The sequence below is a fragment of the Eulemur rufifrons genome, chromosome 29, assembly GCF_041146395.1.
Source record: "Eulemur rufifrons isolate Redbay chromosome 29, OSU_ERuf_1, whole genome shotgun sequence".
Classification (NCBI taxonomy): Eukaryota; Metazoa; Chordata; class Mammalia; order Primates; family Lemuridae; genus Eulemur; species Eulemur rufifrons.
Window position 1 is genome coordinate 22,385,655 of NC_091011.1, and position 14,674 is coordinate 22,400,328.

At 41.8% G+C, this 14,674-nt stretch overlaps 1 protein-coding gene across 1 annotated transcript in view; it reads right to left on the reverse strand.

Moving 5' to 3' along the window:
- The window catches only part of ITPRID1 (ITPR interacting domain containing 1), a 102,622-nt gene extending 88,663 nt beyond the window's left edge, over nt 1-13,959 (reverse strand). The window contains 3 exon segments of the mRNA XM_069461633.1: nt 12,107-12,150; nt 12,478-12,526; nt 13,776-13,959. Of these exon segments, the coding sequence (XP_069317734.1) occupies nt 12,107-12,150; nt 12,478-12,526; nt 13,776-13,932 (250 nt within the window). The 5' untranslated portion in view covers nt 13,933-13,959.
- Nucleotides 13,960-14,674: the final 715 nt, after the last annotated feature.

Genomic DNA, 14,674 nt, shown 5'->3' on the forward strand with positions numbered 1-14,674 from the left:
TGCCAATTGATTGAAGTTGTCACATGAGTGAAAGCCTATTTGCCACCTTATTAATCATGTCATAGATGCAAGCACAGTATAATTTTTAGGCAATCATATTGTAATAACTTGGTACCATGATGAAATAAATAAGTTTCCCAATGGAAGGTAAAACAAATATTTATCGTTTTAAGTAATTTTTTTCCCATTTCTTCCTGCCCACTTTCTACCAGCACCTCTTCTATCTACTACTTTGCATGTAACTCACAAAGTAAGCTCCATTTTTGCCTGGTTAAGCTTACCTGGATAGTGATGGAGAGTTTCTGAGCACCTCATCTCTCCTAAAACATTCCACAGTTCTAGGACACTTGGCTGCATATTCTGCTAGTACTGATGCACTTGCCACCACTATGGTCTTTTCTGTTTACCTGCTCTTGCTCTGGATATCCTAGAATGTGTGAATAAATGTGTACATCCAGGCCAGGGATCTGCTAGTGTAGCTACAGTGAGTTGTTCAAATTGTCAGAGAGGAAATGATCCATTTTCAGATACTGATGAAAAGAGTTAGCTCAGCCTTGCTGAATTTTCAAAAACCCTATCCCTGCAGAAAATCAAGTCTCCCAGAATCTGGAGCCCTTCACCCAGGGCTTCTTCAGGGGATTCTTGTGCCCACACAGATCTAGTAGCCCCACCCCTCTGCCTGCCGTTGTTTAGGAGCAATCTGGTTGCCAGGATACCAAGGGCAGCCTCCAAGAGAAAAAGAAATCCCTAAAGGTAAAACGTTTTCTTAGGGATGTGCAAAGTGGACCCGGCTTGATCACAGTGTGTGTGTGGAGGGGTTCTGGTCTGATGACAGATACGAAAGCCTTTCACAGTTTTAGAACCAGCTGCGGAAAGGGGCTTCTAGCCTTCCACCATGCAGCTGGCATCCTGTGAGGTCCAGCCATCACTGACAATTAGGGGACTCCCCTCATCTGAACCTCATCCTCCTTGATGTACAAATACAGCTTTTACATGCTTTACCAGACTCCTATACTTTTTTTCTTCATCTTGTTTAAAATGACACAAATGTCTATCTACAGCCAATATATTCAGACATACAGTCTTCTCTGCTGCTAAGCGTAGATTTTGGAGAAAACCAAGCCAAGGTAAACTGATACGATTTTTTAAATTCACAAGATAAGCCTCATTTTTAAAATTGTGACAAAATTATTAAAAATTAATTGGGTTTATTGCTTGATTTCCATCTTACATGCCAGCTCCCTAGGTCCTGGGAGACCAACTGGTATTTTCACAGTGTTACTGTGTGTTTATTTCCTGGTCACTGTGGAAGCCGCGATTGGGCTTTCCAGTGTTTGGACCCAGGCAGTGGAGAGTCTTGCACAGGGCAGTTGTTAAAGTATTACCCTTTGCCTGTTTTGCTTTGGTTTTTCCCATTTTGCTAATGTGTAAGGTAAACTTCCTGGGGCCTTTGGATGGGTTTGTCAGGGTCAGTTTCTGCTTCTCTTTGCCTGTTTTCAATAAAGAACGTGAATGGAGAGGTGCAAGCTGGTGGCCCACAATGTGCCAGATCTCACGGGGATTGGAATTCCAGGACTTTCTTTAAAACTTGCACGAGCCAGCAGCACTGGCCCAGGTGTCTTCAGGGCAGCGGTCTGTTGAAGGCAACGTGTTCCCCAGTGTTCTGCAGTCTCTTTCCTGCCTGCTTCCTTCGTTAGCAATTACCTGCCTGGCTCCTGGAAGCATTTGAGTCTGCTACCTGTGTTCAGAGCAAGAATCTCACTCCTAGGCAATGCCACAACAGGACAGACAAACTGCTCCTGTACCCGGATTTCCTCCACACTTCTGCAGGCACCAGGCGTGAGGCTGCCCCAGGTAGAAAGAAGGTGGGATCCTTGCAGATGTACCTGTATTCCCCACACAAAGCTCCGCTCATTGGGTCCTCCTCAATTCCATACTCGCTCCTCTAGTTGCTTGGTCTTGATATTTTCTCTGCTTTTTTTTCCTCTCCAGGATACCCTTGTTAGGCTTCTAAAACCAGATTTTACTCTCTAAAAGCATTTGGGGAAGGAGAGAGATAAAAAAAAAATTAAGTCCTACTATCCCCAAGTTTCCTAGAGTTGATATGGAGGAAAATTAAAGTGAGAAAAAAACTTTTCTGCTCTATTCAATACATCCATTCCACGGGTTAAAATGCCAGTTCTGATTCCCTTTTAGATACTTGAGTCTCCAGCCACCCTCCCTACTGTTAGGTGGACTTCTGCCATCTGAAGCAGCAGACACCACACTTAACCCTGCAAAATGTATTACTGGAGAAGATGTAGTTAGATATGCAGAAGGCACTAATTAGCACCTTTATTGGCTTAGAAAGCATTTTTTATTTTGGTTTTCCTAAGCATTTCTGACTGATTCATGGAAGACATTTGGTTCTTTGGAATATCGTCCAATAGACTAATCAAATTTCATTTTTTCAAGACTCTAAAATAATAGCATTCTGCAGCTTTCTGTATATTTAACTCCTGCATGACCAGGACACTTAGTAGAGGCAGTCAGCAGCAATTGTTTATATTACTTGGCAAATTATTAACCCATATTCATATTTTAAATAGTACCCTTACATTCTGCCTGAGACTCATGCTCAAAACCTTAAAGCTGGTTGGAACGCTTTGTTCTTTCTCACCCACATATCTGCTTCTTTTACAGATGCTGTTGACTCTTCCTCCCCGTTCCATGCTGACCCTCAAAGTAAACCCTGTCACCTCAAGGCTGAGTTCACAATAACTTCTCCCAATGTGTGCACCCTTTTCCCATTGCCAGGATAAACACCGAATCTGTCATTTCTCTTCACATTGAAGTGAGTTCTGAACTCACTACAATAGAACTGGCAAATGTGTAACACCCCTGCTTCAATTCCCCAACATTGCACCTACAACAGTTATCACTAATCATTAACACAAATTATTCGCAACTTTCTTTTTAGGTGAACAAAGATATGGTGTCAAAATTCTGCTCTGCCGGGACCCTGGTTACAATGACCCATCCATTTGAAGCAGAACCTGAGATGACACCTCTGTGCCATGTCAGTCCTAAGATATCCAGTGTGATTTCCTCTTTCTGGATTTTAAGACATCTATAATCTGAAAACACCCTATCTAATAGAAAAATTTCCACCATTGCTCCCTAGCATGGAACCATTTCTCTAGTCTGATCGCCTGCCATATGCTTTCCTGAGCACATTTAGTTTTCCTCTCATTTCTGTGCCTTCATTTGACCTCCTATTGCTTCTACCAAATTAATTTTTCATGCCTCACCTCTTTGTTTTTTCAAAACCATATCCCTCTTTCATTGGCTAGCTCAAGTCTCACTTTGAGCGGATTTCCCAATCTGGCACATCATCTTCATGATGTTTTACTGAGATCCTTTTGTTTACTAGCTTTGGAGCAATCAGATAATTTAGAGATGACTCCTGCCCCAGTGGGGTTTACAATTTTGTCAATGTGACATATCATATCCCTAATAATTTGAGGCCGCACTGGCCAAGTACCACATGGGTAGACCCCATGGATGTTACTGGTGTTCAGAAGAGAGATTGAGTCTCAGAACAGGAGTCAGGAAGGGTCTGATGGAGAATATAGGACTCAGATCAGGCCTCACAGAAGGGCAGGAGGTGGACAGAACAGGAAAGAGTAAGACAGGAGAAATTGGATGAAGAACTAAGAATTTAATGAGAAGGGATAAGACTAGAGGGTCTTGTAGGAAAGTTGGTATAGGTTATATCTGAATTGTACTGATCCTGGACAAGTCAGAGTGACATTCTTGAGAGCAAAAGTCACATATTTTAAACCTTTGTACCCTTCACCTAGAACAGTTCATTGTCCTGAATGCTTTCACTTGACAAGCCACAAGGGAACACCTATCATGTTTAATCGGATTTATGTTGACCTTTTCTTATAATATAGACCACAAAATTTAGATTTTGATTTTCTAAGTTCTTATCCTGTAACAGATTCCTTCTGGAAAGAAATAAGTTTGCTGTTTTGGGACCTCTCTGGGGGTTGGAGAAGAAATATCTAAATATAAAAAAGAACAAATGAATTAACTACCTATCAAGTAGTAACTGGTACCCAGCATATCTTTGACAAGGCACTGTCTTTTTGCTTTAGGAGTTACTTTCTAGTTTTTTTATTCCGAGTTATGCTTGGATGTGTTGTTAAACAAGTGCCAGTTATACAAGCCTGAATGTTAAAATGTGTATTCATTGCATGTCTGTTATCCTTATATTATAATGACAATGCACTCACTTGCATTATAATCCTTGCATTACAGTGACAATGCATATCTCAGTCAGATAGTACGGATGTTTAATTTGTTCTCCAGTTGTGGGAATGAGTGCTACAAACCATATACTCTCTCCAGGCTTTTTTAATACACAGCTTTAATATGAAATCTGAGATTAAGAATGAGTCTGCAGCCTGGAAAGAGAGACCTGGACATCTATGACCATGGGCCCTTTAATGATTGAGCCCAAAGAGGCTCTGAATGTCCTATTGTATTTGTGTTTATAGGAAGGTCTGTGGATCCTTACTGAACCCAAACTGAGATTCTAACTTGTTTACTTGCACAGTCAGTGACCAGTAAGAGGAGTTAATCTGCACCCGGGAGTGGTGATTCTTGGAAAGGGAAAAAGGGAAAGAAGTTGCAGGATGCCCGTGAAGCCGTTCCCTGTAAGTCATCCACGTACCCTGAGCAGACGATGCCCTGGAGAGATTGAAAAAGGAAATTGTCAGACGAATCAACTAAGATGCCCTAATATTTGTTAGAAGATAGAGCAGAGGGTGAGAGACTATCCTTTGTGAAGTGCTTTAATGAGACTTGGAATGCAAGCAGCAAGGGCAGCTGTCCAACCTTTTGCAGTTACTGAAATTAATGTGGACAGAAGGAGCAAGGGAAGGTATCTGTCATAGCTAAAGGGAGAAACCCAAATAATTTCTATCTGCAAATAAGTCTGGGCAAGGAATGTTTCATTGGAAGAGGTGTCAAAGCCCCAAGAGGAGAAGTCCCACAGGGGGTGTCAGGCTCTGCCCACAGCTCCAGGAATGCCAGGGAAGGCACCACACACATCAGTACATCTCAGCCACCGACCACTGCCATAAGCCTGCACACCTTGCTGCAACAGCCCTCATCTCCCGAAGAGAAAATCCTCTTTTATCTCCCCCTTTCTTGCAGCTGTCATTTCAATTAGCTGCTCCCTTTCACCCTACAACTCCTCGAAGTTGTTTTGTGTTTCTACTTCCTGCACTCCCATTCCATCTTAAAAGCTGTATAATCAAGACCTCTCCCCACCATTCCTCTGAAATAGCTCTTCTCAAGGTCACCATTGGCCTCCACTGCCAAAGCCGGTGGCCAGCTGTCATTCCTCCTCATATGCACCCCTCAAATACAGCTGGCGAGACTGACCACTTCCTTCTCAGTACACTGACTTCCTGGCCTTCCAGACACTTCTCTCTTGGCTCTCTTTTAACCTCATGACCTACCCCTTCTTCTCCTCTGCTGGTCTTCAGATCTTCCTGGCCTCTTCTTTGTTTGTACTCACTTGCCTGGTCTTCCAGCTTTAAATGCCATTTACATGCCAACTGGTCCCAAATGTATATGTCTATTCCTAGACTTTCCCCCTCAACTCTAGATGTGTATTTACAACTCTGTATTCAATAGTATCTCCTTGGTTATCTATTAAGCATTTAGACCATAGCATGCCTAAAATTGAATTTCCCATCTCTTACCCCAAGCTCAACCTTTCTATTGTTTTTCCCATCCCAGTAAATGGCCGCCCATCCTCCCGGATGCTTGGGCAAAATTTGTTGCAGTCATCGCAAAATTTGTTGCGGTCATCTTTGACTTCTCTCTTTCATATCCCACATCCAATCCACAAGCGTATCCTGTCCTGTCTATGTTTCAAACATACCCAGAATCCAACACTTCTCTTGGCAACAACTGCTGCTACCCTGGTCTAACACTATTTAGACCATCCTCTTTTGTCTGATTTCTCCAGCCTTCCAACTAGACTCCCAGCTTCTACCCTCTCCAACTTCCCACTCCCACTGTCTATTCTTCACATAGCAGCCAGAGCTATTGTGTTAAAAAGAACCAAGATAATACCGCTTCTTTGTATAAAACACTTTAAAGGATTCACTTCTCACACTGAGTAAAAGCCCAAATGCTTACAGGTATATATATATATATATATCCCTAAATTATTTGGTTTCTGGGTAATTTTTTAACCTCTACCCTCTACTCTCATCCTTGGTCACTTAACTGCAACCATTCAGGCTGCCTTGCTATGCCTGGAATACAGAGGGCGTGCTCCTGCCCCATGGCCTTTGCACACGCTGTCTCATCTGCCTGAAACAGCTCGTCCTCAGATAGCAAATATCCCACTCCTTGACTTCTTCCAGGTAACTGCTGAAAGGTAACCTTATTTGAGATGCCTTCCCTGATTAGCTGTTCTCCTGGCACATTACATATTTATTTGTTTGTTCATTGTCTCTATCATTGTTGCACCTGTTTTCTTCAATGTCCCCAGTCCTAAGGAGAGCCTAATTTGTAGGCGGCCCTCAATACATATTTTCTAAATAGTAAAGAATAGAATAAAAGGGGGTCTGTCAGAAATTTTGTGTGCCTGTGAGCAAGGGAATAGAGTTATTATCATGTTTGTTCTCCAGTCTCCAGCCTAAGTCTAAGGCTCAAGGAGAGATAGGAGCTGCAGGACGAAGCTGAAAGATAATTTCTGTCATGGGTTTTATGTAACACAGAGTACTACAATAGTAATGCTGCCTAAATCCTCAGGTGATAGAGTCAGGCAGTATAATGGAAATGAGTGCTTCTACAAATTCTTCAAGCAACAGAGCACCATAAAAGCTCAAAGGCCATGATGGTGGTGCCCAGAGGAGCAGAAGAACATGCTCAGGAAGTGTTGAGATGACTTGTCTGTGTGGTGATGCCAAGAGGAGTCTATTGGAGTAGTAGCGGTGATGGGGGAAGGGGACTCATTTATGAAATCAGACAAGGGATCTAATGACTCTCAGAAAGACTTATGGCAGATATTTTGCTCTGTCACCAAGATGGAGCCAACAATCCATCAAAACTGGGGTACCGACTTTATTGTAACCTATTGGTACCCACAGACTGGTGAGACCTGAGCCAAGTTCCAGTTATAGAAGTTATTTATAGGTTAATTTCAGGATAGTTTTGTACCTCTTTCTCCCTTTTACAACTATTAATACTTTTACTTAATTTTTCTTTGAACTGAAATCTACTGTATGTACCTCTAGGTTTAAATAGAATAAGTTTTGGAGTATGTATCAACATAGAAACCTTAAATTTAGGGAGCATCCTTTTCTGGCACTCAAAATTGGCTCACAGAAGTAAGGAAAAGTTAGAGGTAGAATTAACAGCAGCTGATTTACACCAGTGTGCAGTCATTAGAGACATACCAGTTTTTGGTGGAAAGAGCATAAACTTTGAAATCAGACAGACTTGAATTCAAATCATGTCTCCATCTCTTATTAGCTGTGTGGTTTTAGCCAAATTTTGTAACCTTTCTGAGTATCTGTTTCCTCAATATATAATAAGGTTAATCATCCTTCTGTTTTGTTTGAGGAGTACTTGGCAACAGCTTTTGCATATGTTATAAGCACTTGATAAATGACAATTACCAATCATATAATTCTAGTATGACTTTTGAGTCTGAAATGCATGGAAATCAGAAATGTATAAAGATCAGAAACCTAGTAAAGCCTCAGAAAGACACAACCACCTGAGAACTTTCTAATTATTAAGCATTAATTTCTCAGTTATATCAATTTTTTAAGAATTTATGTTCTTATAATTTAAAATTTCTGAAATGGAGGGAGAATGATTCATTTTGATTTTCAGATGAATTGACTTTTCTCAGCTTTCCTGAGGTATAACTGGCAAATAAAAAATTACATATATTCAAGGTGTACAACATATTTTGAAATACATATACACTGTGAAATGATTATCACAATCAAGCTAATTAGTATCAATCACCTCACATAGTTGCCCTTTTTTTTTTTTTGAGGTAAGAATACTTAAGATCTACTTTGTTAGCCAATTTCAAGTATACAATATTGTATACTTGAAATTCAAGTAACAATACATTATTATTAACTATAGTCACCACGTTGTACTTTAGGTCTCCAGAACTTATTCGTTTTATAACTGCAAACGTGTACTCTTTGAACAGCTTAATGTATCTTTTTTATTTTAAGATCCAGGTGTGGCCATTTTGCATTTCCATAGGCACTTGATTGACCTAAAAAAATTAGTGTTGTCACACATGAAAAAATTTAAACTCTAGAGGACCATTGTGGTCCCAGAGGGCTAGTGTACAGGAGTCAGAAGACCTAGAGAGGGAAATGCCAGAGACTCACCCACACTGTTCATTCTTTGACTTTTCCAACAGGGATGCTGACACCACATGTCTTAGACCATTTTTTGCTACTATGGCACAATACCACAGAGTGAGTAATTTACAAACAAGAGAAGTTTATTTGGCTCATGATTTTGGAGGTTCAGAAGTTCAAGTTCAAGTGGTTGCATCGGGTTAGGGCCTTCATGCCATGGCGGAACGTGGAAGGGCACAAAAACACACAGGACAGGGAGAAAATGGGGCCAAACTCGTCCTTCTGTCAGGAGCCCACTGCCACGATAACTGACCCACTCTCATGATAACTAACAGCCCCACGCTAATGGCATTATTCCATTCGGAGGGCAAAGCCTGCATGACTTAATTACTTCTTTTTTTTTTTTTTTTTTTTTCTTTTTTTTTGAGACAGAGTCTCACTCTGTTGCCCAGGCTAGAGTGAGTGCCGTGGCGTCAGTCTAGCTCACAGCAACCTCAAACTCCTGGGCTTAAGCGATCCTACTGCCTCAGCCTCCCGAGTAGCTGGGACTACAGGCATGCGCCACCATGCCCGGCTAATTTTTTGTATATATATATTTTAGTTGTCCATATAATTTCTTTCTATTTTTAGTAGAGACGGGGTCTCACTCTTGCTCAGGCTGGTCTCGAACTCCTGACCTCTAGCGATCCACCCGCCTCGGCCTCCCAGAGTGCTAGGATTACAGGCGTGAGCCACGGCGCCTGGCCTATTACTTCTTAAAGGTCCCACTTTTTAATACTGTCACAATGGCAATTAAATTTCAACATGAGTTTTTGAAGGGACATTCCAACCACAGCACAGGGCTTTCCTCCCCAAGGTTTCCATGCACAGCATATATAGTAAATTATCTTAGTCTTCTGGAGAGGCAACATGGCTCTATGGCCGGACAGCTAAGTTCGAATCTCAACTCCCTTACCTGTTAGTACTAACTGAGAGACTGTGGTCAAGTTACTCCTCCCCTATGAGCTTCACTTTCCTCCTTATAACATTTAATAAAAGTAATATTCACCTCAAAGTTGGTCCAGAAACTAGATAATATAGGTATATCTAGCATGTGCACCCTAGATATGCACAAAGTTCCTTCCCCTCCCAGTAATACTGATGACGAGGCTGAAGTGCCAAGGGTTAGGGGCTTTTCCTAGCATAATGGTGGTGAGCAAGATGCAATGGACCAACAAGATTCCAGATGAATAAAAATGAGACTTCAGGTAGCCGCAGATGAGCATGAAAGCCAAAGAGTCACCATAAAAGGCCAAGCCCCACGTCAACCATCACAGGACCCAGCAGAGAACCAGGACCAGGACCACCAACTCCCTATTTCACCCATCCATGTTATCTGGGCCCAGTCCATGGCCTGGAGGCCCACTAGAATGCTTCCTACAGGGGGTGCTGGGTCACCTGTACGATGGACAGATACTTGCATTTTGTTGCTACTTCAACATACAAAGACCCAGAAGTGATCACCAAGGAAACAAGCCTCAGGATGAATCCCACTTGGAGTTAACTGACCAGTGTTTTACAAATTTCACTTCTACCTGGAATCTCAGCCTGTGCGCTTATTTGGAAATAGGGTCTTTGTAGATGTAATTAGTTAAGATGAGATCATATTGGATCAGGGTGGGTCCTGAATCCAGTGCCTGGTGTCCTTGTAAGGAGAGGAGAAGACACACAAGGATAGGCCACGTAGAGACAGAGCCACAGAACGAGTGCTGCAGCTGCAAGCCAAGGAACACCCATGATTGCTGGGAGCCACCAAAGCCAGGAAGAGACAAGGAAGGATTCTTCCCCCAGACTCTTCAGAGGGAGCTCAGCCTTGCTGACTCCTTGATTCTGGGCTTCCAGACTCCCTAAGGGTGAGAGAGTAAGTTTCTGTTGTTTTAAGTTGTCGTGTTTGTGGTAATCTGTTATAGCTGCCCTAGAAAACTAATGCACCACTCTACATCCTAGAGGGATTTTGAGTTTTGACAGCATTTGACAGTAGTAACTACTTTTCTTCCTCCTCTTCAGTTCCTTTTCATTTCCTCTCAGTTTTTCTCCCTGCCACCAAGACCTTTAGGTCACCAGTTTCCGGCACTGTTCGGCCGCCCACCCTCCCCAGTGGCTCTTGGCTTCCCCACCTGCCTCTAACCAGCCGTGACCATAAATCACAGCACTTGACCCCCGCTGCCCCAGACTCTTCACCTGGAAAATAAAAATGAGAAGCAACCATGGTACCACACAGGTTACAGGGTTTAAAATATGATCGATGAGAAAGGGACTTGGAGAAGTGAAGGCTCAATTAAACTAGCAAGAAGCTATTCCATTATTATTAGGAGCCTTGCTGAAGATAAAGGACCTGGCAAGTCAAAACCAAACCGCGCGTTTCTGATCTCAGAGCCACGGTGCTGGCTCTTTTTCCATCCGGGTCTTTACCTCATGTCCATGCCTTCGCGGTTCACAGGCTTGGTTCAGAGAAGGACGGGCCATGATTTGTCTTTAATTTCTGGGAAGTGAAGCTTTTAGTACAGTTACTTAGGGCCCCAGAACTGGTGCCACTCCGGCCACGATAGGGCAAGAGGACACATCAGGGCCATAGAAAGTGCTGGCTATGTTTCTTAAATTCTTGTTTTTGTTTTTGAATCTGAACAGAGAGATACTTAAATTTGATTTATTGGCAAAAATCTTTAGAGATTTCGACTGTGTGGAAATTTAAAAATAATAAAGAAGTTTGGTGAAGAAGGAAAGAAATCTCAATGATACACCTAGGTTTTTAAAAAAGGAAATAAAATCCCAATTTTGTTTGTAGCCAGTGGTCAATCTTCATTTAAGATGGCACTGAAGAAAGTGAAGTAATTAAAACCAGCAAAGTGACTATTACACTAATAATTTTTCCCTCTAATCATTAAATTCCTAACTTATGTCATTTTTTAAGACACATATGGCATTTCATCAATTTTAAAACATGCTTTTTTCGCATCTTAACATTTATGAAATAAGGATGTGCCTTGAAGTCAATATTGCTTTTTATTTATAATTGCCAAGGTTTGGTGTAGTTTTTTCTATCTGAGTGGTACTTAAAATATGAGTGCATTTTATAATTGAGGAGTCGTAGATTCTATAAAATACAGAATTTTGTTTAATGAAGATTGGAATTGTGAGACTTGTAATTAAATTTCTTTTTCTTTTTATAATGTTCTTATCAAATCTCAGTAAAACAAGTGCGACACATTTTCTGCCTCAGAAATAGTTGTATTGTTTGCTTTAGAATTCAGGCATTTGTTCTTCTTGAGAACAAATGCATCATTAGAAAGGGAGGATATGAGTGTAATTCTGAGGTTAAAGAATAGAAAGAAACTAGATTTAGAAACAAAAGTACAATACAGTATGAGGAAACATTAAACAATTTCATTGCTATAATTACATCCTTGCAAATGTCTTTATAGCCCAGCGAGTTTTCTGCTACAGTCTGAGCTGTCTGGTGATATGGCAAAAACACCTATCATTTTTGAGTCGCATTCTTATACATCAAACAAGGGGATTAAGATGCATGGTTTTGGAGGTCTGTACATTTCTAGGAGCCTCTGATAATTCTCATTTTAAGAAGAGTTATTCACATAGACATTTTAATATATCTCCTACACAGCACCACAAAGCATAACTGCTTCTGGGTTTTCTTGTCTTACCAGAGTGGTCAATGACTTGCTGAAAGTTTTCCTTTACAGAGACACTATAAAGAAACAAAAGTATTGCGAGTCAAACAATGTGCATAAATAAATTCTACTAAATTGCTTTTTAATGAAACCAATGAGAGCAAATGAAGACTTAAGTTTTATTAAGAAGGGATTTTTGGAAGCCAATGAACAGTCAGGGACTAAAGTAGTATTCTACTTTGTCCTTTTAAACTGATACTTAGCTTTTGCAATAATAGGGTAATTCTTCAAGTGCCCAATTAAAATGAAAATCCCTGCACCTCCCACCTCGTCCAGGCAGGGTAACCCACGTTGTTTTTATGGATCTTTGAAAGACAATGTACAAGGCACAAAGAAACACTTACAAGAATCCAGAGTCCAGCCACTGCTGAATACTTTCATGTTTGGAATCTTCTACAAATAAGAAAGAAACAGATCAGTAAGTCAAAGCACAACCAGCTAAAATGACTCTACCCTATTATTCAACCACCACTCAATAGCTCCATTTCCTACATATTTAGTCACATGTTCCCATAAAAATATTCATTTTTTTTCCCCTGCAGGCAAAACCTCCTGTTTTCCATGATCAGCCTTTCCTGAGAATGAAGTGTAAACTTGCAAAAAGACTGTAACTTTTTAAAAAAGAGAAAGAAATGTGAAAGAGAAGAAAAATAAAACACTGAAGAGCAAGAGATGTTAGAATGATTTTTAGATTACCTGGTGTGAATACAAAGGGTGAAAAAGCATATGAAACTTTTGTGTTTCTCTTGTTGGATATAAATCACCACAGAGCCTCTCCTTATTGAATCACGACATTTACCTAAGGCAGCCAGCCAGTGATGTTTATTTGCAAGGAGTTCTCTGCCAGGTTAGAAACCAAATTTGCATTCATTCCAGGGACAAATTGCACTAGAGTCCCAGATTGCCAAAGGCACCCTGTGTTAAAAAGGCACCAGTCTTTTAAGGTGGATCTTTGTCTCTGGCTCAGCAAATAGGCAACAGGCAAAAAGGAGAGGGCAGAAAGGCAGCATTTCCTGTTAAATATTGGTTTCCATTCTGATTGGCTACCATGTACTCTGGGCTGATTTTCTTTGACTTTATCCTACCAAACTGCTAAGTACCTGAATTATTGTCCTCACGAGCTGTCAGGGGAACCCAAAACAGCCAGGTGAATGTGGGAGGTGCTTATTGTTGTTCAGTTGAGCTGCCCTGAAGGGATGGAATGAATTGGGTGATGGACAAAGAAGAAAAACCATCCAAGAGTCACATGATGGGGTGGGGGAAAGGATTTTCTTACTTAATACTCTTTAAATGGTTAAAATTATTATCAGTGCCTAGAGCAGGACCCAACAAATAAGAGCCTTTTAATAAAATGTCCTGAAAAGCCTCATGCCTCCAGCATGGATCCCACACAGCTTCAAAGTCCTGGGGACATATGAGGAGGGCATGTTGGTCTACTTCTGTCGAGAAGGTCTGTGTTCTGAGTGTCTGCAGAGGAGGTCAGAAGTGCCCATTTCATGATGTTTCCAGCATCATGCCAGGAACGCTGGTATATTCAGAACTAAGTCCTTGTTCCAAAATCATCTTCGCCCAGCCAAATGCCCCTGCATCCCTCACCACCCACGGCAAGACATTTTCAAATAGCCCTGAAGGCCCTTCTCACCCAGCATGGGGATGGGGAGACCCTGGCTTTCCTCGGAGCTAGGGGGCAGCTGCTCATCCAGAGGAGCCCACGCTGTCTTGGTGCACCTCAAGGTCTTTCTCTTGCTCTTTTCCTGGCTTTCTGGAGGGTTGTCAGATCCTTGTGACTTCTCTGCCATCGTAAGAGAGTAATTCTGCAAACTGACTTAAACACACAAAAAATCAGAAACAATGAGCTCAGCTTTTGGGCTTGGCTCAGTAAGTGGGAGAAGGCCAGAATGCTCGCAGTCCGGTGAGTGATCCAGCTTCACAGTCTTACGTGAGCCTGGCTGACCCACCTGAGCTGAGCTCCCTGTAGCAGTTCAGGGCAATGGTTCCCTCTCGATGGCGGGGCAGCTGGAGACCAGGGAATTGGTCTTGGCCTTACCAGTCACCAGGCCACACCCACACTCTGGGGGATTCACTTTGGTGGTCTGGGATGTGGATGGAGAGCAAAGAAATTGGACTTGAGGACACACTCAATAAATATCCTTCAAATTTATCCAACACTTTTTCCTTTTTTTTTTTGAGACAGAGTCTCACTCTGTCACCTGTGCTAGAGTGCCCTCGCATCAGCCTAGCTCACAGCAACCTCAACCTCCTGGACTCAAGCAATTCTCCTGCCTCAGCCTCCCAGGTAGCTGGGATTATAGGCGTGCACCACCATGCCTGGCTAATTTTTCTATTCTTAGTAGAGACAGGGTCTCACTCTTGCTCAGGCTGGTCTCAAACTCCTAACCTCAAGCAATCCTCCTGCTTTGGCCTCCCAGAGTGCTAGGATTACCTGAGTGAGCCACTGTGCCCGGCTTATCCAACAATTTTTATCTATAAAATTTTTTTAGAGACCCAAAATGTTGGGGGAAAATGAGGGCTTTGGCAACA